We start from the raw sequence: 26,079 nt of genomic DNA on the forward strand, positions 1-26,079 counted from the left end.
TGCAAATTCAACTAATCACTGCCAATTATGCGCGGCCTCCTTCCTTCCGCACATTTTGGCTAACCGGTGTCATTTTGGTGCACATCAACTGCTTCATCAAAACTCACGTTTGCCTCTTGTGTTAACGAAGCAGGAACAATATATCTACTCATTATTGCTAAAACGGCACAACTGTCATCCTCCAGCATAGTTCAGACCTACTTACTTTTCCTGTCTGCAGCACTAAGCCTTCTGGGTAATATAGTAGTAAACATTTCGCAACACACCACCATCCTCACCTCATAGTCTACATGTATTTATATTTCTATTTAATAAAGATGTCCGATAACGGCTTTTTTGCCGATATCCGATATTCCGATATTGTCCAACTCTTAATTACAGATTCCGATATCAACCGATACCGATATATACAGTCGTGGGATTAACACATTATTATGCCTAATTTTGTTGTGATGCCCCGCTGGATGCATTAAACAATGTAACAAGGTTTTCCAAAATAAATCAACTCAAGTTATGGAAAAAAATGCCAACATGGCACTGCCATATTTATTATTGAAGTCACAAAGTGCATTATTTTTTTTAACATGCCTCAAAATAGCATCTTGGAATTTGGGACATGCTCTCCCTGAGAGAGCATGAGGAGGTTGAGGTGGGCGGGGTTGGGGGGGCAGGGTAGGGGGTAGCGGGGGGTGTATATTGTAGCGTCCCGGAAGAGTTAGTGCTGCAAGGGGTTCTGGGTATTTGTTCTGTTGTGTTTGTGTTGTGTTACGGTGCGGATGTTCTCCCGAAATGTGTTTGTCATTCTTGTTTGGTGTGGGTTCACAGTGTGGCGCATATTTGTAACAGTGTTAAAGTTGTTTATACGGACACCCTCAGTGTGACCTGTATGGCTGTTGACCAAGTATGCGTTTGCATTCACTTGTGTGTGTGAAAAGCCGTAGATATTATGTGATTGGGCCGGCACGCAAAGGCAGTGCCTTTAAGGTTTATTGGCGCTCTGTACTTCTCCCTACGCCCGTGTACACAGAGGTGTTTCAAAAAATCATACATTTTACTTTTTGAAAAAGATACCGATAATTTTGAAACCGATACGATAATTTACGATATTACCTTTTAAAGCTTTTATCGCCATCCCTACTATTTAATCTTTAGTTATCCATGTAAGGCAATTAAGAACAAATTTTAACCTAATTCTGACCTAGCAAAGAAGCAGCATTTAACATATTTTCCGGACCATAGGGCACACCGGATTATAAATCGCACTGCAGATGAATGGTCGATTTTCGATCTGTTTTGATGTATAAGGCGCACCAGATTATAGGGCGCAATAAAGGTGTCATATTATTTGTTTATTTAAAAAAAAAAAGAAAACTTGTGGTCTACATAACATGTAATGGTGGTTCTTTGGTCAAAATGTTGCATAGATGATGTTTTACAGATCATCTTCAAGCCGCTTTCTGACAGTCGCTTCTGCATGCGCCATTTTGTGGGCGGTCTTATTTACGTGGCTCACCTTCGGCAGCGTCTTTTCTTCGTCATCTTTGTTGTAGCGGTGTAGCGTGCAAGGACGGGAGTGGAAGAAGTGTCAAATGATGGAGCTAACTGTTAACAAGAAGATAGAGGGGGAAAAAAGCAACTTATCGACTATAAAGGCGGACGCGCGCAATTTTTCAGGATTTATGCAGATCCTAAATACAGATCAGCAGGTACCAGAAGGTAATAAAAGTAGCTTTTGCATAATAATGCGAAACAAAACGCCAGATAATATGTCTTACCTTATACACACACCATAATAATGTTTCATGTGCAGACCATCCATCAAGCGGTGCGGCTTCATAGCTTACCAAAGTAGTACTAAAAGATTTGGTAGATTTTTGAGCGCCGTGTGTAATGTACTATAATTTCAATGGAGCATATAAAATGTTGGTGTTGTTTACGCAAGTCATATTGCAGTTTTCACATATCGCTTATGTTTGACTGCCCTCTACTGGTCACACTTATCATTACACCATGTACCAAATAAAATTGCTTCGAGGTCAGTAAGCAAAACCAGAATTATTCCATACATTAGGCGCACCGGGTTATAAGGCGCAAAGTCGAGTTTTGAGGGGGGAAAAAATATTTTAAGTGCGCCTTATGGTCCGGAAAATATGTTACATGTTAGAGAAGTTGACGTGTGATGATAATCTCTCATCCTCTTTTTTTTTTTTACCAACAAAAGTGTCGTTCGTTACAGTTAACAAATGCTCTTGGCGTGTTATAAATAATAAATAAATAATGATAAATGGGTTATACTTGTATAGCACTTTTCTACCTTCAAGGTACTCAAAGCGCTTTGACAGTATTTCCACATTCACCCATTCACACACACATTCACACACTGATGGCGGGAGCTGCCATGCAAGGCGCTAACCAGCAGCCATCAGGAGCAAGGGTGAAGTGTCTTGCCCAAGGACACAACGGACGTGACTAGGATGGTAGAAGGTGGGGATTGAACCCCAGTAACCAGCAACCCTCCGATTGCTGGCACGGCCACTCTACCAACTTCGCCACGCCGTCCCCTTGGAACATAAACAAATGTTTTACAACGAATGTTGTAAAACAATCAGATCAGACAGTGGACAGTAAGGAGGACTTTGGTGGCGGTTTTTTTTGTATTATAATTACCGTATTTTTCGGAGTATAAGTCGCACCGGAGTATAAGTCGCACCTGTCCAAAATGCATAATAAAAAAGGAAAAAAACATATATTAGTCGCACTGGAGCCCGGCCAAACTATGAAAAAAACTGCGACTTATAGTCCGAAAAATACTGTAGTTATTACTATTATCAGTTATCATTAATTAAAACAGTACAGTAATTTGACAATGAGCTCAGAGTATGCACTTTTACTGCCATCTAGTGTCTACTTTGAAGTCTGTGTGGTATAAAACAAGTAAAACATCAATACAGTATTTGTTTTCCAAATGTTGGTGCTTTTTGAGGTGAATGTTGCAAAGAACACTTAAAACATTGATAAAAAAAATACAAACCGTATTTTTCCGATTATAAGGCGCACTTAAAATCCTTTCATTTTCTCAAAACTGGACAGTGCGCCTTATAACCCGGTGGGCCTAATGTACGGGATCATTTTGGTTGTGCTTACCAACCCCAAAGCTAGTTTATTGGGTACATGATGAAATGATAAGTGTAACCAGTAGATGGCAGTCACACATAAGAGATACGTGTAGACCGCAATATAATGGCAGTCACACATAAGAGATATGTGTAAACGGCAAAATAATGGCAGTCACACATAAGAGATATGTGTAGACTGCAATACGCCTCAAGTAAACAATTTTTTTTGTGTTCCATTGAAAATATAGAACATTACACACAGCGCTCAAAAATCTTATCAAAATATTTTCGTACGACTTTGGTAAGCTATGAAGCCGCACTGCTTGGATACATACGAGTATTATTATGGTGTGTGTATAAGGTAAGACATATGTTTTTGCGTTTTGTTTCGCAATATTATGCAAAAGCAACTTTTCTTACCTTCTGGTACCTGCTGATCTGTATTTGAGATCTGTGTAAGTCCTGAAAATTTGTGCGCGTCAGCCTTTGTAGTCGATAAGTTTCTTCTTTTTCCTCTATCCTCTTGTTATGGGACATTCATCCTCCGCTGTTGCCATTTCTAATATAAAGTAGTGTAAAGTTCTTACTTATATCTGTCTGTAAACTCGTCATGAAAGCGATAAAACATACCGGTGTAGTGAGTTAAATTATTCACCCAAGGAACTTTAGTTATCAGAGAGTTCCGGTTGGACGTTTTTTCACGGAACACACTTCCGGCGTTGTTATTGCACTAGTGAGCCACGGATGAGGAGATGCTGCTCCGTTATTGATTGAAGTAAAGTCTGAATGTCATTAAAACAGTTAGCTCCATCTTTTGACACTTCTTCCACTCCCGTCTTTGCACGCCACACCGCTACAACAAAGATGACGGAGAAAAGACACTGCCGAAGGTGAGCCACCTAAATGAGACCGCCCACAAAACGGTGCATCCTGAAGAGACACTCAGAAAGCGAATTGAAGATGATGTGTAAAACATCATCTATGCAACATTTTGACCAAAGAACCACCATTACATGTTATGTAGACCACAAGGAAGTCTTTTACATTTAGAAAAAAATATATTAATATGACCCCTTTAATGCGCCTTATAATCCGGTGCGCCTTTTGTATGAAAAAAGACCTAACAAGATCCGCTCATCGGTAGTGCACCTTATAATCCGGTCGGTGCGCCATATGGTCCGGAAAATACGGTATATAACGTCAATGTTTATGTTTAACATTCTTGTGTTCAGACTAGGGTTGTTCGGTATACCGGTATTAGTATAGTACCGCGATACCAATGAATCATTTTCGGTACTATACCGCCTCTGAAACGTACCGGCCCGCGTCGTCACGTCGAGTCATTGCTGGTTTTACGAGCAGACAAGCATGTTCGGCAGCGCACAATCACAGAGTACTTACAAGCAGACACAGTGTGTAGACAGAAAAGGGAGAACAGATGCATTTTGGCTTAAAAACTAATGATAAAGGTGAAGTTATAACACTGAAATGCCCTCAGGAAGAGCTGTTTTAAGACATGGCTAGCTAGCTAGCGACTAATGTACATCCGCCGTCTGCAGTGTTTTAGCTACTTCTAAATCATTAATTCTCACCTTCCATGGCGACAAATAAAGTAAGTTTCTTACAAGTATCATCCCTGCAGGACGAGCAATAGCTAAACATGCTCCACTACACACCGTAGCTCACCGGCATCAAAATGTAAACAAACGCCATTGGTGGATCTACACCTGACATCCACAGTAATGATATCAAGTACAGGCATGTATCTAGTCGATACTACTATGATTACGTCGGTATTTTTTGGCATCACATCATCTTCTTTCATTTTAAAAAAAATTCATATTATGTTTATAAACTCAAAAAAAATATGTCCCTGGACACATGAGGACTTTGAATATGACCGATGTATGATCCTGTAACGACTTGGTATCGGATTGATACCCAAATTTGTGTTATCATCCAAAACTAATGTAAAGTATCAAACAACAAAAGAATAAGTGATTATTACATTTTAACAGAAGTGTAGATAGAACATGTTAAAAGAGAAAGTAAGCAGATATTAACAGAAAATGAACAAGTAGATTAATAATTCATTTTCTACCACTTGTCCTTAATAATTTTGACAAAATAATAGAATGAGAAATGACACAATATGTTACTGCATATGTCAGCAGACTAATTAGGAGCCTTTGTTTGCTTACTTACTAATAAAGGCAAGTTGCTAAGTATGTTCACTATTTTATTTAATAACTAAATTGCAATAAGAAACATATAATTAATGTACCGTAAGCTTTTTTGTTGAAATAAAGCCAATAATGCCATTTTTTGTGGTCCGCTTTATTTAGAAAAGTATCGAAATAATTTTGGTACCGGTACCAAAATATTGGTAGCGGGACAACACTAGTTCAGACAAATCTTTTTGTGTAATAAAGGTTTCTTACCTGCTGACAGTTTCGGCTTAGACAAAAAGATTTGTCTGAACACAATAATTTTGAACATAGTTATTTAAAAAGACAAGATTTGATTCAATGTTATTTAAACCCTCAAAACATCGCAACTTTTGCCACAACTCTACTGCGAAAGTTGCCGCGACAAAAAAAAATAATCAGGCAAAATCCTGGAGGGACCGATAAGTAAAGTCACCTGTTGTTGAGAAACCATGAATTAGAATGGCTGACTGCCGTTGTCTGGACAGAGTACAACATGACAGAGGACGGGTGGCTTCTTTACAACGACTCACAGTATTTTATCAACAATGGCCTCCAGCATATGGAAGCCGCGAGAGCGTTTTGCCAAAAGAACTTTGGCGAACTGGCCGTCATCACGGGTGAGAGTGAGAGGAAGTTCCTTTGGAAGCAGGTGAGACTCTCCTAAACGTCACACCTGTCTTGTCCATTCTGATGTGTCCTCTTATGCTCCAACCCTCCAGATCTCCAAGGGCTCCGACCTGCAGTACTACATCGGCATGACTGTCGATTTGGACAAGTCGTTCAGGTGATTCCGAGTAATGCAAGCCACATAGAAGCAAACTTCTTTTGCAACACGGACTCTATTTGCAGCTGGCTGGACGACACCCCGGTGACATATACGGCATGGGAAAACAATGAGCCCAACTTCGCCAATAATGATGAAAACTGTGTGACCATGTACAAGAATATGGGTAAGCATGGCGCACTCCAGATGAACGCCAGCTTCAATGCACGTTGTCATGCTCTAAACCAGCTGTGTCACAGTCGTTTTCACTGAGGGCCACATCGCAGTTATGTTTGGCCCCAGAGGGCCGCATCTAACAGTGAATACTATTGTTACGTAATTTTTAAATGCATTTTATTAGTAGATTTTTTTTAAAGGCCTACTGAAATGAGATTTTCTTATTTAAACGGGGATAGCAGATCCATTCTATGTGTCATACTTGATCATTTCGCGATATTGTCATATTTTTGCTGAAAGGATTTAGTAGAGAACATCGACGATAAAGTTCGCAACTTTTGGTCGCTGATAAAAAAAGCCTTGCCTGTACCGGAAATAGCGTGACGTCACAGGTTGAAGAGCTCCTCACATCTGCACAGTGTTTACACCAGCAGCGAGAGCGATTCGGACCGAGAAAGCGACGATTACCCCATTAATTTGAGCAAGGATGAAAGATTTGTGGATGAGGAAAGTGAGAGTGAAGGATTAGAGTGCAGTGCAGGATGCCAGGGTGTATCTTTTTTCGCTCTGACTGTAATTTAGGTACAAGGGCTCATTGGATTCCACACTTTCTCCTTTTTCTATTGTGGATCACGGATTTGTATTTTGAACCACCTCGGATACTATATCCTCTTGAAAATGAGAGTTGAGAACGCGAAATGGACATTCACAGTGACTTTTATCTCCACGACAATACATCGGTGAAGCACTTTAGCTTCGGAGCTAACGTGATAGCATCGTGCTTAACTGCGGATAGAAACAGAAGAAACATGCCCCTGACTGGAAGGATAGACAGAAGATCAACAATACTATTATTACTTCTACTATCAGGAGACACCGAACCAAACCCTGGACCTGTAACCACACGGTTAATGCTGTCCAGCCTGGCGAAGCCTAGCAATGCAGTTGCTAACGACGCCATTTAAGCTAACTTAGCTACGGGACCTCGACAAAGCTATGCTAAAAACATTAGCTCTCCACCTACGCCAGCCCTCATCTGCTCATCACGACCCGTGCTCACCTGCGTTCCAGCGATCGACGGAGCGACGAAGGACTTCACCCGATCATCGGTGCGGTCGGCGGCTAGCGTCGGATAGCGCGTCTGCTATCCAAGTCAAAGTCCTCCTGGTTGTGTTGCTGCAGCCAGCCGCTAATACACCGATCCCACCTACAACTTTCTTCTTTGCTGTCTTCATTGTCCATTAAACAAATTGCAAAAGATTCACCAACACAGATGTCCAGAATACTGTGGAATTATGTGGTGAAAACAGACGACTTAAGCCGGCCACCGTGCTATTCCAAAATGTCTGCTTCAACCCGTGACGTCACGCGCAAACGTCATCATACCGAGACGTTTTCAGCCGGATATTTTGCGGGAAATTTAAAATTGCACTTTATAAGTTAACCCGGCCGTATTGGCATGTGTTGCAATGTTAAGATTTCATCATTGATATATAAACTATCAGACTGCGTGGTCGGTAGTAGTGGGTTTCAGTAGGTCTTTAACTAACATGGGAAAAAAAATAGTAAATTGCAATAATTTCACCCAAACATTTAGGGTATATTACTGAAAATGGGAAAAACAGTACTGCTGTTTTTATGGTAAAAAAAAATAAAAAGGCGGCTCAGTTGCCAGAATTTTACTGTAAAATGTACATTTGGGCAGCACGGTGGAAGATTGGTTAGTGCATCTGCCTCACAATACGAAGGTCCTGGGTTCGATCCTGCGCTCGGGGTCTTTCTGTGTGGAGTTTGCATGTTCTCCCCATGACTGCGTGGGTTCCCTCCGGGTACTCCGGCTTCCTCCCACCTCCAAAGACATGCACCTGGGGATAGGTTGATTGGCAACACTAAAAATTGGCCCTAGTGTGTGAATGTTGTCCGTCTAACTGTATTGGCCCTGTGATGAGGCGGCGACTTGTCCAGGGTGTACCCCGCCTTCCGCCCGAATGCAGCTGAGATAGGCTCCAGCACCCCCCACGACCCCGAAAGGGACAAGTGGAAGAAAATGGATGGATGGATGTACATTTGTTTTTTTTTACTGTAAATTAAAAAAAATGCTATTTTACAGTACAATTTTGGCACCTGAGCAAAATCTGAAGAAGAAAAAGTTCAAGTTAAATAATAAATAGATGAATTTTGGTGTAGAAAAACATGTGTGATTTCAAAGCAAGTTATCCATCAAGTTTTGCAATGTAAAAGTCGCAACAGATTTCATGGTAAAATTGGGAAATTTACTGTGGTTTTTACAGCATTTTTCTCTAAATGAAAAAGTTATTTTTTTTACTGTAATAAACTGTGGTGCCGTTTTGGCATTTACAGTAATAAACCGAAAAATCTACAGTTGTTGATTTGCAGTAAAAACAAACAAACTGGCAGCTCAGTTGCCAGAATTTTACTGTCAAATTTACATTTCTTTTTTTTACTGTAAATTAAAAAAAACAACTGCAATTTTACATAAAAATGTTGTCACCTGAGCTGCCAGTTAGTTGGTTTTTTACAGCAAATCAACAACTGTAAATTTGCCAAAACGACACCACAGTTTATTACAGTAAAAAAAAGTACAGTTTTTTTCACTTAGAGAAAAATGCTGTTGAAACCACAGTAAATTTCCCAATTTTACCATGAAATCTATTGCTACTTTTACATTGCACAATTTGATGGATAACTTGATTTGAAATCTGTGTGGCATTCACATTTATGGTTTTCTACACCAAAATTAATTTCTTATTGTGTGAATGCTCCAAAGCATTCACACTTCTTCTTCTTTTCCAGATTTTGGCGATCTCTAACTTCCACATTTTTCACCCGATTCAAACCGTTCCAACTTCAAACTGTTAAGCCTATTCAGGAATCGCGGACTTTCCCTTTACAAATTCCAAAAATTCCCAGATTTCCGGGACATTTTTCCCATTCAAAATGAACTGGCCATTTTTCAAACTTTCACCATTTCCAAATTTTCAACCAATTCTAACCGTTCCACCTTTAACACATTCCACCATCAAGAAAATTCAAACTTCCCTTTTTCCAAGTTCAAAAAAAATTCCAGGACTTTCCACAATTCCTGGTTTTCCAAAGCCCTATTTCCACCCTTTTTTCTGACGACTAGTTCAACCGTTTCACCGTCAAAACATTCCTCTTAATTAGGACAAAAAACAAAGTTGTTTATTGAACTGGAAAAATTGCCGGTTTTCACAAAATTCCGGAAATTCCGTAATACCATTTTTCAATTCAAAATGTTACTACTTCAACATTTCTCGACCGATTTGAAAAATTCCAACACCAAGGCCATTTCAACTCATTCAGACCATTCAAGTTTTTTACCAATTTCAAAAAAATTGCCGCTTTTCCCGAAATTCCCAAATTTTGGGGAAATCCCCATTGAAATGAATGGAAGATTCTTCAAAGTTCCACAATACCCACATTTTTCATCTGATTCAAACTATTCCAACTCCAAAATATTCAGCCTGTTTCAAAATTGTGTGCTCTACTTAAACAGTTTTTTTTTTTTAAATTCCAGGATTTCAGTTCAACTTCAGCATTGGAGCATTCACATGCAATTCCTTCATGAATTGCCTCATCTAGTTATTAGTATTTATTTCTATTTAAAAAATGGTTTGAATATTTGATAATATATTTTGGCATAATTAGACAATATTTAAATTAACATAATTGGGACGGCGTGGCGAAGTTGGTAGAGTGGCCGTGCCAGCAATCGGAGGGTTGCTGGTTACTGGGGTTCAATCCCCACCTTCTACCGTCCTAGTCACGTCCGTTGTGTCCTTGGGCAAGACCCTTCACCCTTGCTCCTGATGGCTGCTGGTTAGCGCCTTGCATGGCAGCTCCCGCCATCAGTGTGTGAATGTGTGTGTGAATGGGTGAATGTGGAAATACTGTCAAAGCGCTTTGAGTACCTTGAAGGTAGAAAAGCGCTATACAAGTATAACCCATTTATCATTTATCATTTATAATTTGGGATTACATGTGATACATATGTTTTTTCTTCCAAAATAGAAAGAAATAATACATTTACTTTACAGTACTTTATTGATACGTATTATTTCCAGGCTTTCGAGGGCCAAATAAAATGACGTGGCGGGCCACATCTGGCCCCCGGGCCTTGAGTTTGACAAATTTGCTCTAAACTATTCCAGGGTACTGGAATGACATCAACTGTGGGATTGAGCTACCGTCCATCTGCAAAAGAAGCAGTGGTTTTGTCAACACAACAATGCTCCCCACCGGTGTTCCCCAAGGCGGGTGTGCCCCGGAATGGCTGGCCTTCCAAGGCAAGGTAACAATGAGGCATTTCGCACAGTCAGCATCTACACCCTGAAATCTGATCGTCGTAGCTTGTTGATGCAGTGCTACAAAATTGTCGGAGATGACAGGAAGACGTGGCAGGATGCCAGGAAGCATTGCCAAAACCAAGGAGGAAATCTGGTGTCTGTCCTCAACGAACGCGAGCAAGGTACGCAACAACGAGGCTTCGTATCAAACAAAGCATTGACAGTCTTTTTCGACGGGAACGTACTTTCCAGCTTTCCTGACAACGCAGTTGCTCGCATACAATGACGACTTGTGGACCGGCATGAACGACGTAAACTGGGAGATGAGATTTGTGTGGACGGATGGCAAAGGCATCGCGTACACCAATTGGGCTAAAGGGCACCCGGCGTCTAGGCCTGATGGCCGCTCCGAAATCATGGAAGAGGTCTGTGTCTGCTTCTGACACGGTCGATACCGTTAGGACCGGTGGTCACATACAGTGCCTCTTTCTGCCAGGCGGTCTTCGACTGTGTGATTATTGTGGGCAGCATTTCTAAACAAATGGGACTCTGGAAGGTGGAAGACTGCAACACCGATCATGGCTTCATCTGTAAAAGAAACATTGGTGAGTGACCTCGTGAATGCGTTCATCCCTACAACAAAATCAAATTTTCCACGTGAATCTTCGGTTGACGCTAAAAAAAGCAAAATGGATAAGATCTGGACAAAACTTTGACATTCACATGGCAGCTTCTACCCAACAAAGTGTTCGTAAATTACCATTATTATTATTTTTTAACCTGTTTAGTGGATGCCCACACATAAATGTAAGGAAAACTGTTTTTCAATCCCCATGCGAGACAAGAAGACACGTTTCCCTTTCCTGTGCTTTCTAGAAAGTAAAATACTGCTAGCAGGTAGAACATGGGGGTTAAAGTTTAAGTACCACTGATAGTCACACACACACACACTGCAAAAAGTCACTGTTCAAAAACAAGAGAAAAAAAATACAAAAATGAGGGGTATTTTATTTGAACTAAGCAAAATTATCTGCCAACAGAACAAATAAATTTGGCTTGTCAAGACTTTCCAAAACAAGTAAAATTAGCTAACCTCCATGAACCCAAAAATACCTTAAAATAAGTATATTCTCACTAATAACCAGTGTTGGGTTAGTTACTGAAAACCAGTAACTAGTTACAATTACTAGTTACTTTATTTCAAAAGTAACTCAGTTACTAACTCAGTTACTTACACCAAAAAGTAATGCGTTACTGTGAAAAGTAACTATTTAGTTACTTCTTTTCCCCCCCCTTTTTTTAAGGCTCCCATTAATGCCATTTTAGCCTTCATTTCAGTACTGTTATTGCACTGGAGAATAATACAATCTGTTGATCAACTTGACATGCATTTGCATCACTGAACTCTGAAAAGCAATGTGGTCTACATACAACACACAAAGACAAAGATATGTTTCAAAGGGCCAATTTATTTCAGGCCAGAAAAAATTGACAAAACTATTTTAAATAGCTGCAACATAATGGCACTTTAACTTTAACTCTAAGTAGATAGGATCTTTGATCCAAGACACAACTTACATTTAACTACAATGTTATTTTCTTTGTGCTCGACAAAAGAAAAGTATTGAGAATGTCTCCATGTTAAAAAACTCGACTTCTGGCTTCGCCAGGATGTCTTGTTAGTTGTTATGAGAGTAGCGTGTGTGTGTGTGTGTGTGTGTGTGTGTGTGTGTGTGTGTGTGTGTGTGTGTGTGTGTGTGTGTGTGTGTGTGTGTGTGTGTGTGTGTGTGTGTGTGTGTGTGTGTGTGTGTGTGTGTGTGTGTGTGTGTGTGTGTGTGTGTGTGTGTGTGTGTGGCCCTTTAAGATATGACAGCATGAGAGGTGAGTGACGTCAGTGAGTGAGTGGGCGAGAGAGGTGAGGGAGCGGCGACAATGAGTGCGTGTAGGTGCTCTAGCTTGGTGGATGGCTGCGTGCAATAAAGTCACAAAGTTGCAACAAACCGCCGGGCTCGTCATTCACCCTCAGCTGTAAAGACCCTCTTCCGGGTAGGCGGGGAGGCGTGCTTTCTGTGGGTGGGGGAAAGCACGCCTCTTCTTTTCCACCGGAGAGCTCCAATAAAACACACTCAGATCTTCAGTTTCTAGCCGATACTACATAAAAATAACGTAAAATAACGCAGTAACGCATCATGCAGTAACGGTAACTGAGTTACTGTATATAAAAAAATAACGCGTTAGATTACTAGTTACCGCCGAAACTAACGGCGTTACAGAAGTAACGCGTTAGTCCCAACACTGCTAATAACAACTGTACTACTATATGAGTACATATTTTCTATTGTTTCATTAAAAATAAAACAGCAAAGTGCATTTGGCTGTCATCTGTTATGATATGAGACACAATTGTGTCAAAGTCATGACTTTTTTTTTACATGCTTGAAATAAGAAATGATTTCTTTAAAAAAGTAGTTTTATACTTGTGAGTGTTGATGACACAGCTCTGCTAGAGTTGATATTCTAGTTCCAAGCATGTTTTACTCAATATAGGTCATCAAATCTCAGCAACAAGCTGTAATATCTTACTGAGATCATTTAGGACCAAAACCCTTAAAACAAGTAAAACACTCTAACATAAAATCTGCTTAGTGAGAAGAATGATCTTATCAGACAGAAAATAAGCAAATATCACCCTTGTTTGAGATATTTAATCTTACATAGATGTCAGTTTTTGCAGTGCACCTCTGCATTTGACCCATCCCCTTGTTCCACCCCCCGGGAGGTGAGGGGAGCAGTGAGCAGCAGCGGTGGCTGCCCTCGAGAATCATTTTGGTGATTCAACTCCCAATTCCAACCCTTGATGCTGAGTGCCAAGCAGGGAGGTAATGGATCCCATATTTATAGTCTTTGGTATGAACTCACGACCTACCGATTTCAGGGCGGACACACTAAGTGGTTAGATTGTCCGCCCTGAGATCGGTAGGTCGTGAGTTTAAACCCCGGCCGAGTCATACCAAAGACCATAAAAATGGTACCCATTACCTCCCTGCTTGGCACTCAGCATCAAGGGTTGGAATTAGAGATGTCCGATAATGGCTTTTTTGCCGATATCCGATATTGTCCAACTATTAATTACCGATTCCGATATCAACCGATACCGATATACAGTATACAGTCGTGGAAATAACACATTATTATGCCTAATTTTGTTGTGATGCCCCGCTGGATGCATTAAACAATGTAACAAGGTTTTCCAAAATAAATCAACTCAAGTTATGGAAAAAAATGCCAACATGGCACTGCCATATTTATTATTGAAGTCACAAAGTGCATTATTTTTTTAAACATGCCTCAAAACAGCATCTTGGAATTTGGGACATGCTGTCCCTGAGAGAGCATGAGGAGGTTGAGGTGGGCGGGGTTGGGGGTAGCGGGGGGTGTATATTGTAGCGTCCCGGAAGAGTTAGTGCTGCAAGGGGTTCTGGGTATTTGTTCTGTTGTGTTTGTGTTGTGTTACGGTGCGGATGTTCTCCTGAAATGTGTTTGTCATTCGTGTTTGGTGTGGGTTCACAGTGTGGCGCATATTTGTAACAGTGTTAAAGTTGTTTATACGACTACCCTCAGTGTGACCTGTATGGCTGTTGACCAAGTATGCATGCATTCACTTGTGTGTGTGAAAAGCCGTAGGTATTATGTGATTGGGCCGGCACGCAAAGGAAGTGCCTTTAAGGTTTATTGGCGCTCTGTACTTCTCCCTACGTCCGTGTACCACTCCGTACAGCGGCGTTTTAAAAAGTCATAAATTTTACTTTTGAAACCGATACCGATAATTTCCGATATTACATTTTAAAGCATTTATCGGACAATAATATCGGCAGCCCGATATTATCGGACATCTCTAGTTGGAATTGGGGCCACTGAGGAGGCTTTAACCATTTGACAGATGGAAGATTCAATGTGTACTGGGTTTTGTTGTTTAATGAACATTTCTGTAACAACAGAAATAGCCGAATAACATTTTTGTCACAATGTGCTGTTCAAAATATGTCTCAAATTACGGCAGCAGGGATAGTCTTCCTCCACATTCATTAAGTAACCACGATAAACACAAAATTGTACAGTGTGCGCCTTGAAAAAGCGGTGAATGTGGGTGGAGTTAACTCTGTTAGCTCAGGGTTAGCGGTTTGTGCGGATTGATTGGCATGACTTGTGGCCGACTGCAGCGCTTATTGAACATGTTACAGTAACTTTGTCTTGTTGCCGCTAATTAATAAAGTGTGTCGTGTATCCCCTTGACCCCAACCGGGGAAATAATAGCATGCCACATTTCAGTCCCTCCGGGAAGTTGTGATCTTGCCAATTCACACAAATTCAAACCCCACTCAAACTCAACTTTGTATTGGTATAGTACCGCGATACTAATGAATCATATTGTGTACTATACCGCCTTAAAAAGTACTGGTCCACCATTTAAAAACTAACGATAAAGGTGAAGTTATAACACTGAAACGCCCTCAGGAAGAGCTGCTTTAAGACATGGCTAGCTAGCTAGCAACTAAGTCCACCCGCAGTCGGCAGTGTTTTAGCTACTTCTAAATCACTAATCCTCGCTTCCATGGCGACAAATAAAGTAAGTTTCTTACAAGTATCATCCCTGCAGGACGAGGAATAGCTAAATATGCTTCACTACACAACGTAGCGCTCCTGAATGTAAACAAATGCCATGGGTGGATCCACACCTAACATCCACTGTAATTATACCCAGTACAGCAGCGTATCTAGTCGATACTACTATGATTACATCAATATTTTTTAGCATCACAAAATCTATTTTCGTTTTTTTTTTAATATTATGTTTATAAACTCAGAAAATATGTCCCTGGACACATGATGACTTTGAATATGACCAATGTATGATCCTCTAACTACTTGGTTTTAGATTGATACCTAAATTTGTGGTATCATCCAAAACTAATGTTAAGTATCAAACAACAGAATAATAAGTGATTATTACATTTTAACAGAAGTGTAGATAGAACATGTTAAAAGAGAAAGTAAGCAGATATTAACAGTAAATGAAAAATCCATTTTCTACCACTTGTCTTAATAATGTTGACAAAATAATTGAATGGAAAATGACACAATATGTTACTGCATACGTCAGCAGACTAAATTAGGAGCCGTTTGTTTACTTACTACTAAAAGACAAGTTGTCTTGTATGTTCACTATCTTATTCAAGGACAAACTTGCAGTAAGAAACATATGTTTAATGTACCCTAAGATTTTTCGTTAAAATAAAGCCAATTATGCCATTTTTTGTGGTCCTCTTTATTTAGAAAAGTACAGAAAAGTCTCAAAATACATTTTGGTATCAGGACAACACTACCATGCACTAAGTTAGTCTGATTTCTGAAATAATTGTATTTTCACAGCTACATGTGAAGTTCTCGTTTCCATGCTCTAGTTCTACTGAGACTATTAGCAATACGATTTGTGCCTCTCAGACACTAGGGGGCGATTGTGGTCATTTCAGCGTGTTTAGCTATGTGGTAATATAAATAGAGAAAGAGAATGCTACATGCTAATAAGCTAAAGCTAGTAGCTTTCTATCTCTGGATCTAACCGATAACTACAACTTTCCACTACTATTTGGTGTTGTCGGTAATGTTTAAATGCGTTTAAATGATGCTTGTGGTTATTATGATCATCAGAGACATATACAAAGATCACTATGTTGGCAAACTGCTTTAAATGATTACTGTTAATATAAACTATGTAGTGATTTATTTGTAACTGCTGGTTTACATGTCAAGGACATTGTTTAAATTAATTTTTCAACCTTTTTTTGACCAAGGCACATTTTTTAATTGAACAAAATCCTCAGTAGAAAATGTAAAAAAAATGAAACTCAATTGCTTATATTGTCAATATAAAGTCGTCAGAATTCAGAATTGTTCGATACGAATTCAAACCATAACCTTAAACATCCAACCATCACTAATTCTCTTGTCTCAAAGCAGGCCTACAAAGCAATTAGCTACCTGCTGCCACCTACGGATATGGAGGAGTATTTCATGGTTACTCTGCCAATCGTTCAACAGCTCAGACACTCAACAACGGCACATTATTTGCGGATAATAATTATTGGTTTACAACAAAATATTTTTCAGAACAATTAGGTGAAATCGCATCATTTCGCATGGTACACCAGACAATATCTCACGGCACACTAGAAAAACTCTGGTCTAAATCAGGGGTGCCCATCAGTTGGAATCTTGTAAAGGGTATACAAACGAGTTTGGAAGCTTAATGAATAAGTGGCTAAAAAACAACCATTTTCTTACGGTATTGGAAAGGGAGGAGGCCTTTTTTCCCCTCCACAATGTGAATTCGTAGTTGTGGAACTTATTAGCATTAAACGTGCTTATATTTTTATTAAACATCTTTACCATGTTAACAAAAACAAAATGTTTGTTTTATATATATATATATGTGTGTGTGTGTGTGTGTATATGTACGTGTATATATGTATATGTATGTGTGTACAGTTTATAAGTATATATATATATATGTTTGTATATATATGTATGTATATGTATATATATGTATGTATATATATGTGTATGTATATATATGTTTGTATGTATGTATGTATATTTGTATGTATGTATATATACTGTATATATATGTATGTACCGGTATGTATGTATATGTACTGTATGTATGTATGTATATATATGTATGTATGTATACATATGTATGTATGTATGTATGTATGTATATATACTGTATATATATGTATGTACCGGTATGTATATATACATACATGTATGTATATATACATACATGTATGTATATATACATATATGTATGTATATGTACTTTTTGTGTATATATATATATGTATGTATGTATGTATGTATGTATGTATGTATGTATGTATATATATGTATGTATGTATGTATGTATGTATATGTATGTACTGTATATATATATATGTATACAGGTATATATGTATATATATGTATGTGTATTTTTTTATGTATATATGTATGTAGGTATATATATGTTTATGTATATATATATATATATATATATATATATATATATATATATATATATATATATATATATATATATATATATATATATATATATATATATATGTATATATATATATATATGTATATATATATATATATATATATATATATATATATATATACACAGTCGTGGTCAAAAGTTGACACACACTTGTAAAGAACATAATGTCATGACTGTCTTCAGTTTCCAATAATTTCTACAACTTGATTGGAGCAAATACTTGTTGGTCACACAAAACATTCATGAAGTTTGGTTCTTTTATGAATTTATTATGGGTCTATCGAAAATGTGACAATCTGCTGGGTCAAAAGTAAACATACAGCAATGTTAATATTTGGTTACATGTCCCTTGGCATCACATGGACAAAGATGAGACCTTCTGGAGGAAAGTTCTGTGGTCAGATGAAACACAAATTGAGCTGTTTGGCCACAATACCCAGCAATATGTTTGGAGGAGAAAAGGTGAGGCCTTTAATCCCAGGAATCCCTACCGTCAAGCATGGTGGTGGTAGTTTTATGCTCTGGGCCTGTTTTGCTGCCAATGGAACTGGTGTTTTACAGAGAGTAAATGGGACAATGAAAAGGGAGAATTACCACCAAATTCTTCAGGACAACCTAAAATCCTCTTGGGCGCCGTTGGATGTTCCAACAGGACAATGACCCCAAACACACGTCAAAAGTGGTAAAGGAATGGCTAAATCAGGCTAGAATTAAGGTTTTAGAATAGCCTTTCTCAAAGTCCCGACTTAAACGTGTGGACAATGCTGAAGAAACAAGTCCATGACAGAAAACCAACAAATTTAGCTGACCTGCACCAATTTTGTCAAGAGGAGTGGTCAAAAATTCAACCAGAAGCTTGTGGATGGCTAGCAAAAGCGCCTTATTGCAGTGAAACTTGCAAATATTAACATTGCTGTATGTATACTTTTGACCCAGCAGATTTGGTCACATTTTCAGTAGACCCATAATACATTTATAAAAGAACCAAACTTCATGAATGTTTTTTGTGACCAACAAGTATGTGCTCCAATCACTCTATCACAAAAAAATAAGAGTGGTAGAAATTATTGGAAACTGAAGACAGCCATGACATTATGTTCTTTACAAGTGTATGTAAAGTTTTGACCACGACTGTATGTATGTATATATGTATGTGTGTGTGTGTGTGTATATATATATATATATATATATATATATATATATATATATATATATATATATATATATATATATATATATATATATGTATGTATGTATGTATATTTATATGTATATATATACAGTATGTATGTGTATATATACAGTATGAATGTGTATATATGTGTATACCGTATATACACATATATACGTATACATATATATATATATATTTATATATATATATATATATATATATATACATACTATGTGTCAATTCCATTGTGTATATATAAAAACGTTTTTGATTCAAAATACGGCTCATTAGAGATTCTGTACGTGTTGAAATCCTGTACTTTATGAAGTCAAGATTACAAGGAATGCTCAAAACATTCACAAGTTTATTCAATGTTATTGGAAAAAATAAACCTTGAAACATGGCAGCTTTTTCCGCAAATTTCTGAAGATGGTGTCGCAAATTCTGGCCTCTTAGGCCGCAACAATTGCAAAAAAAAGCTTGCAAAATCCCAGAGGGGCTGATATTTGACTGTCAGGAAGGGTTTTGTAACATTGGAAATGGTAATAAAATTACTCGTAACTAGAAAACAATAGCCTTAGTAATGTAATATTGTAAGCACTCATGACGTGACTAAACACTAACGTGACTCGTCTGCAAAGACTCTCAGATTGCGGTTGCGGCTACCCAAGCGTCGAAGGCCTTCTATAAACTGGGCAACGACTCCTACAAACTGGTGACACAGAATATGCGTTGGGACGAGGCAAGGAGGCAATGCCAGGCGGACGACGCCGACCTGGCCAGCATCCTAAGCCCAGTGGCCCAGGCGTACGTCACGCTGCAGATAGCCAAGCACCAGGAACCTGTGTGGATTGGCCTCAACAGCAATGTGGTAACGTTTGTCCCGTCCCGTGTCTGCTACCATCCGCCTTCCATACGTCCATCAGCTATTTGTTCTCATATTTTCATATTATATTGCTCACTTTTGGGGAGGAAAGCATACCCATATTCAAAAGTAAACCTATCACTACCAGATGTGAGGGGAGTACAAAGTGAGAAACTACAAAACCCAAAACCAGTGAAGTTGGCACGTTGTTTAAATCGTAAATAAAAACAGAATACAATGATTTCCAAATCCTTTTAAACCTATATTCAATTGAATAGACTGCAAAGACAAGATACTCAACGTTCGAACTGGCAAACTTTATTTTTTGCAAATATTAGCTCATTTGGAATTCGATGCCTGCATCATGTTTCAAAAAAGCTGGCACAAGTGGCAAAAAAGAGTGAGAAAGTTGAGGAATGCTCATCAAACACTTATTTGGAACATCCCACAGGTGAACAGGCTAATTGGGAACAGGTGGGTGCCATGATTGGGTACAAAAGCAGCTTCCATGAAATGCTCAGTCATTCACAAACAAGGATGGGGCGAGGGTCACCACTTTATGAACAAATGCGTGAGCAAATTTTCCAACAGTTTAAGAACAACAATTCTCAAGGAGGTATTGCAAGGAATTTAGGGATTTCACCATCTACGGTCCGTAATATCATCAAAAGGTTCAGAGAATCTGGAGAAATCACTGCACGTAAGCGATCCCTCAGGCGGTACTGCATCAAAAAGCGACATCAGTGTGTAAAGGATATCACCACATGGGCTCAGGGACACTTCAGAAAACCACTGTCAGTAACTACAGTTGGTCGCTACATCTGTAAGTGCAAGTTAAAACTCTACTATGCAAAGCGAAAGCCATTTAACAACAACACCCAGAAACGCCGCCGGCTTTGCTGGGCCCGAGCTCATCTAAGATGGACTGATGCAGTTTGAACATTAAATATCTTGTCTTTGCAGTCTATTCAATTGAATATAAGTTGAAAAAGGTTTGCAAATCATTGTATTCTGTTTTTATTTACGAATTACACAACGTGCCAACTTCACTGGTTTTGGGTTTTGTATAAATGAAAGATGTACTGTACTCTCTCATGCTAAATGTTATAAGGAGCTCGCAGTAACTTTAGTTTGTCCTTAACAGACAGGAGGACGCTTCAGGTGGGTGGATAACTGGTTTCTCTCTTTCACCAAATGGGGCATAAACGAGCCTCAAAGCAATTACGGATGTGTGTACGTGGACGTGGACAAATCCTGGAAGACGGCGCCGTGCAGCGACACCTACTATTCCCTTTGCAAGAGTTCCCCTGGTCAGGAACATCACTCCCCAAGCACTTCATAGCAGTGCAAGCCGAATGACTCTCAAAACGTCCCTCCTGTTGCAGATTCTGCACCCACAGAGCCTCCTCAGCTTCCCGGCAACTGTCCAGAAGGCAAGATGGGGAGAACCTGGGTACCCTTCAAAGGTCATTGTTATTCCTTCGTCAGCTCGCAATTGTCTTCCTGGGCCCACGCCTCGGTGGACTGTCTGAAAATGGGTACGTTGTGACAATTTTTCGCTGGCATGAGTGTGGAATTTATGTGTCAGGTTCAAACACTGATGACATCTATTAAACAAGGCAAGAAGCAAACAATTAAACAGAGACAGAATTAAATTTGGCTCAATTTGAGGAGAGACGCCTGGACACTGTACCCTTGCACAGTGTCTCAGCACGCTCTGGCGAAAGATTGTACGCCACCTCTTTTATTTAGACTTTCCCGGATTACATGGCAACAGCTGTTTCTATCAATCAATCAATCAATCAATGTTTATTTATATAGCCCTAAATCACAAGTGTCTCAAAGGGCTGCACAAGCCACAACGACATCCTCAGTACAGAGCCCACATAAGGGCAAGGAAAAACTCAGCCCAGTGGGGCGTCGATGTGAATGACTATGAGAAACCTTGGAGAGGACCGCATATGTGGGTAACCCCCCCCCCCCCCCCCCCCCTCCTCTAAGGGAGACCGAAAACAATGGATGTCGAGTGGGTCTGACATAATATTGTGAAAGTCCAGTCCATAGTGGATCCAACATAATAGTGAGAGTCCAGTCCACAGTGGGGCCAGCAGGAAACCATCCCGAGCTGAGACGGGTCAGCAGCACAGACAGTACCCAACCGATGCACAGGCTAGCGGTCCACACTGGGTCCCGACTCTGGACAGCCAGCACTTCATCCATGGCCACCGGACCTGTGTGACTCCCCCCTCCACAAGGGAGAGGGGGGCAGAGGAGAAAAGAAAAGAAACGGCAGATCAACTGGTCTAAAAAGGGGGTCTATTTAAAGGCTAGAGTATACAAATGAGTTTTAAGATGGGACTTAAATGCTTCTACTGAGGTAGCATCTCTGTTACCGGGAGGGCATTCCATAGTACTGGAGCCCGAATAGAAAATGCTCTATAGCCCGCAGACTTTTTTGGGGCTCTGGGAATCACTAATAAGCCGGAGTTCTTTAGTTGTACACAATCATTTCTAAGGGATGTGGGTCGTAAACAGCCATTGCCTTTGGTTACAGAACAGTTCACAGAAAAGGTCGTAAAACAGTTCAAAGAAGCGATGCCTGGAGGGGAGTCTGGTCCTGCTTCCTCTCAAGACAATATCTTTCTGTTGATTACAATACATGAAAGAAACAGAACACCTTCATTTTGCTTCCCATCCTACACAGTGGAGTTTTACAAGCCTTTTGATTGGTAGGATTAAGGACAGCTTTTGTCCTCTTGCCGGGAACTCAATGTGACACAAAGTATTGTGATAACTTAAGATACAATTATTCTAACATTATGTATATCTGCCTTTGATTTGTCAGGGGCATCCTTGACAAGCATCGAGGACCCACAAGAAAGTGCTTTCATCCAGGAAAACATTGAACTTCTGCAGGACGGTGCCAAGAAATTCTGGCTTGGCCTCTACAGGAACCACGAAAGTAAGAAACGTCTCCACTGGCCGCTTTGGCTACTTGGGTAACAAAGCGCCTCGTTGCAGGTCAGTGGATGTGGATAGACAACGGCGTGGTGGACTTCACCAACTGGAAAAATGGGATGCCGGAGTCAGAGTCATGTGTGGAAATCAATGCTGAAAGCGGGAAATGGAGTACAATAAGCTGTCGCAGATACTTGGCGTACATCTGTAAAAAACCCAAAGGTACAATATGCTCAGTCAACTGCAACAGCAGCACCACAAAGTAACACTGAGGCTTGTGTTTCTTTCAGTTGTTACACCCACAGAAAAACCTCCAGCTGTCGGTGGGTATTAATCCTCCCCAATACATTACAAATTGTCTCATTCACTTTGGTACATTTCTCCAATCATGGTCGCCATTTACAAAACAGGAAGTGCATTTCCCATAACAATTGGTACAAATAGCAGAAGTCAGTCTCTTACCTAAAACCTTGAATTCTTCTCACAAAAATACAAACCCCAAAACCAGTAAAGTTGGCACGTTGTGTAAATGGTAAATAAAAACAAAATACAATGATTTGCAAATCCTTTTCAATCATTATTTTAAATGAATAGACTGCAAAGACAAGATACTTAACGTTCCAACCTTTATTTTTTGCAAATATTAGCTCATTTGGAATGTGATGCCTGCAACATGTTTAAAAAAAGCTGGCACAAGTGGCAAAAAAGACAGAGAAAGTTGAGGAATGCTCATCAAACACTTATTTGGAACGACTCACAGGTGAACAGGCTAATTGGGAACAGGTGGGTGCCATGATTGGGTATAGAAGCAGCTTCCATGAAATGCTCAGTCATTCACAAACAAGGATGGGGCGAGGGTCACCACTTTGTCAACAAATTGTCGAACAGTTTATACAACATTTCTCAACGAGCTATTGCAAGGAATTTAGGGATTTCACCATCTACGGTCCGTAATATCATCAAAAGGTTCAGAGAATCTGGAGAAATCACTGCACGTAAGCAATGATATTACGGACCTTCGATCCCTGCATCAAAAAGCGACATCGGTGTGTAAAGGTTATCACCACATGGGCTCAGGAACACTTCAAAAAACCACTGTCAGTAACTACAGTTTGTTGCTACATCTGTAAGTGCAAGTTAAAACTATACTATGCAAAGCGGAAGCCATTTATCAACAACACCCAGAAACGCTGCCGGCTTCTCTGGGCCTGAGCTCATCTAAGATGGACTGATACAAAGTGGAAAAGTGTTCTGTGGTCTGACGAGTCCACATTTCAAATAGTTTTTGGAAACTGTGGACGTCGTGTCCTCCGGACCAAAGAGGAAAAGAACCATCCGGATTGTTATAGGCGCAAAGTTGAAAAGCCAGCATCTGTGATGGTATGGGGGTGTATTAGTGCCCAAGACATGGGTAACTTACACATCTGTGAAGGCACCATTAATGCCGTAAGGTACATACAGGTTTTGGAGCAACATATGTTGCCATACAAGCAACGTTACCATGGACGCCCCTGCTTATTTCAGCAAGACAATGCCAAGCCACGTGTTACAACAACGTGGCTTCATAGTAAAAGAGTGTGGGTACTAGACTGGCCTGCCAGTAGTCCAGACCTGTCTCCCATTGAAAATGTGTGGCGCATTATGAAGCCTAAAATACCACAACGGAGACCCCCGGACTGTTGAACAACTTAAGCTGCACATCAAGCAAGAATGGGAAAGAATTCCACCTGAAAAGCTTCAAAAATGTGTCTCCTCAGTTCCCAAACGTTTACTGAGTGTTGTTAAAAGGAAAGGCCATATAACACTATACACTACTTGCTACCATTAAATTCTAAGTTAATGATTATTTGAAAAAAAAAAAAAAAAGTTTCTCAGTTCGAACATTAAATATTTTGTCTTTGCAGTCTATTCAATTGAATATAAGTTGAAAAGGATTTGCAAATCATTGTATTCTGTTCATATTTACGATTTACACAACGTGCCAACTTCACTGGTTTTGGGGTTTGTAAATATCTGATCAATGATCAGTCCTATCAGATTTAAAAATGATTGTGTACAAATTAGACTGTATTGAATCATGTTGTCAAAATAGCATTGTTGTCAGGACGCATGCTCTGATGTAAACAATAACTAAAGTTTGGATGACAGTTATCGTAAAGTGAAAGTTACACCTTAGCATATGTGGGAGACCGATTGCTAGATTCGCATTTACGCTCTTAACTGTTCTTATATGTAATTTGTAGACAATACAGGAAGAAAAAAACAGCGCTGTATAGCTCAAATGTAAAATCCCGGACGAGCCTATGAACAATCTACAAACAAATTAAGGAAAATTAGTATTTTTGATCTGACAAATGTACCAAAGCGACTAGGAACGACTGTATCAAACGTGTGATTCTTTGTGGCTTCAGCTCATATCATGGAAGAAGCTTCCCACGGGTCTGCTGGCATCACCGTGGCCGTGGTGCTGGTAGTGCTTGCCGTAGCAGGAGTCGGAACCTTCCTGTTCTTCAGAAAAAAGATACCCAGCTCTGTGTTGGGAGAGTCCACCTTTGACAACAAGCTGTACTTCAATAACCCAATCCGAGCTCTCGTGGACACCAAAAGCCTGGTGGCCAACATAGAGCATAATGAACAAGCTTAGACACCAGGAAGACGCCATCTGCGCTTATTTGTGCTCTCCGCTGTGGAGGACCTGATTCTTATAATCCATACAAGGACTGGAAGTTGACTCAACTTTTCTACAGTATAAGCAAACACTACAAAAAGAGATGTGATTGTTGAAATGTGTAAATATTTTATGTAAAAAAAATAATCAACAATTGGCAAAATATGATTTCTGTTCATTGGTCAGAACTTTCAATTAACATGCTTTGTTCTTTTTTTTGCTGGTTGCCATTGTAAATACAGTAGATACAATACAAATAATTGAAGGATTAAATATTTTTCTTTGCCTCAAAATTGGTCTTAAAACACAGATTGTGAACTTTCCCCGGCCACAACTCACGGTGCTGTATTGTAGTTGTGATAGTAAGTTGTTTTATTTTTCTTCCATTACTTTCAAATGGTTAAACTCTGCATCTTAAACATGGTGGGTAGAGTAGCCAGAAATTGTACCCAAGTAAGAGTACTGTTACTTTAGAGATTTATTACTCAAGTAAAAGTAAGGAGTAGTCACCCAAATATTTACTTGAGTAAAAGTTAAAAGTATGTTGTGAAAAAACTACTCAAGTACTGAGTAACTGATGAGTAACCTGTTCGTTTAATGATGACAACAAATAATGCACAAAAACATAAAAATAGCAATGAGCAAATTCAGAGCCAGGAATATCTCTTAAGCAACTAAAACAATAATATATATTAAATAATAATACATTAATATAAAA

At 39.4% G+C, this 26,079-nt stretch overlaps 1 protein-coding gene across 1 annotated transcript in view; it reads left to right on the top strand.

Moving 5' to 3' along the window:
* mrc1a (mannose receptor, C type 1a) overlaps positions 1–25,648 on the top strand; it is a 52,722-nt gene extending 27,074 nt beyond the window's left edge. The window contains exons 16-29 of the mRNA XM_062021590.1: positions 5,812–5,975; positions 6,046–6,110; positions 6,176–6,276; positions 10,460–10,599; positions 10,671–10,776; positions 10,847–11,019; positions 11,091–11,199; positions 19,512–19,741; positions 20,880–21,045; positions 21,121–21,273; positions 22,581–22,697; positions 22,757–22,915; positions 22,984–23,016; positions 25,105–25,648. Coding sequence (XP_061877574.1) covers positions 5,812–5,975; positions 6,046–6,110; positions 6,176–6,276; positions 10,460–10,599; positions 10,671–10,776; positions 10,847–11,019; positions 11,091–11,199; positions 19,512–19,741; positions 20,880–21,045; positions 21,121–21,273; positions 22,581–22,697; positions 22,757–22,915; positions 22,984–23,016; positions 25,105–25,337 — 1,949 coding nt within the window. The 3' untranslated portion in view covers positions 25,338–25,648. The remainder of the gene's footprint in view (positions 1–5,811; positions 5,976–6,045; positions 6,111–6,175; positions 6,277–10,459; positions 10,600–10,670; positions 10,777–10,846; positions 11,020–11,090; positions 11,200–19,511; positions 19,742–20,879; positions 21,046–21,120; positions 21,274–22,580; positions 22,698–22,756; positions 22,916–22,983; positions 23,017–25,104) is intronic.
* The last annotated feature ends 431 nt before the right edge of the window (positions 25,649–26,079 follow it).

Source organism: Entelurus aequoreus, linkage group LG15, assembly GCF_033978785.1.
Source record: "Entelurus aequoreus isolate RoL-2023_Sb linkage group LG15, RoL_Eaeq_v1.1, whole genome shotgun sequence".
Classification (NCBI taxonomy): domain Eukaryota; kingdom Metazoa; phylum Chordata; class Actinopteri; order Syngnathiformes; family Syngnathidae; genus Entelurus; species Entelurus aequoreus.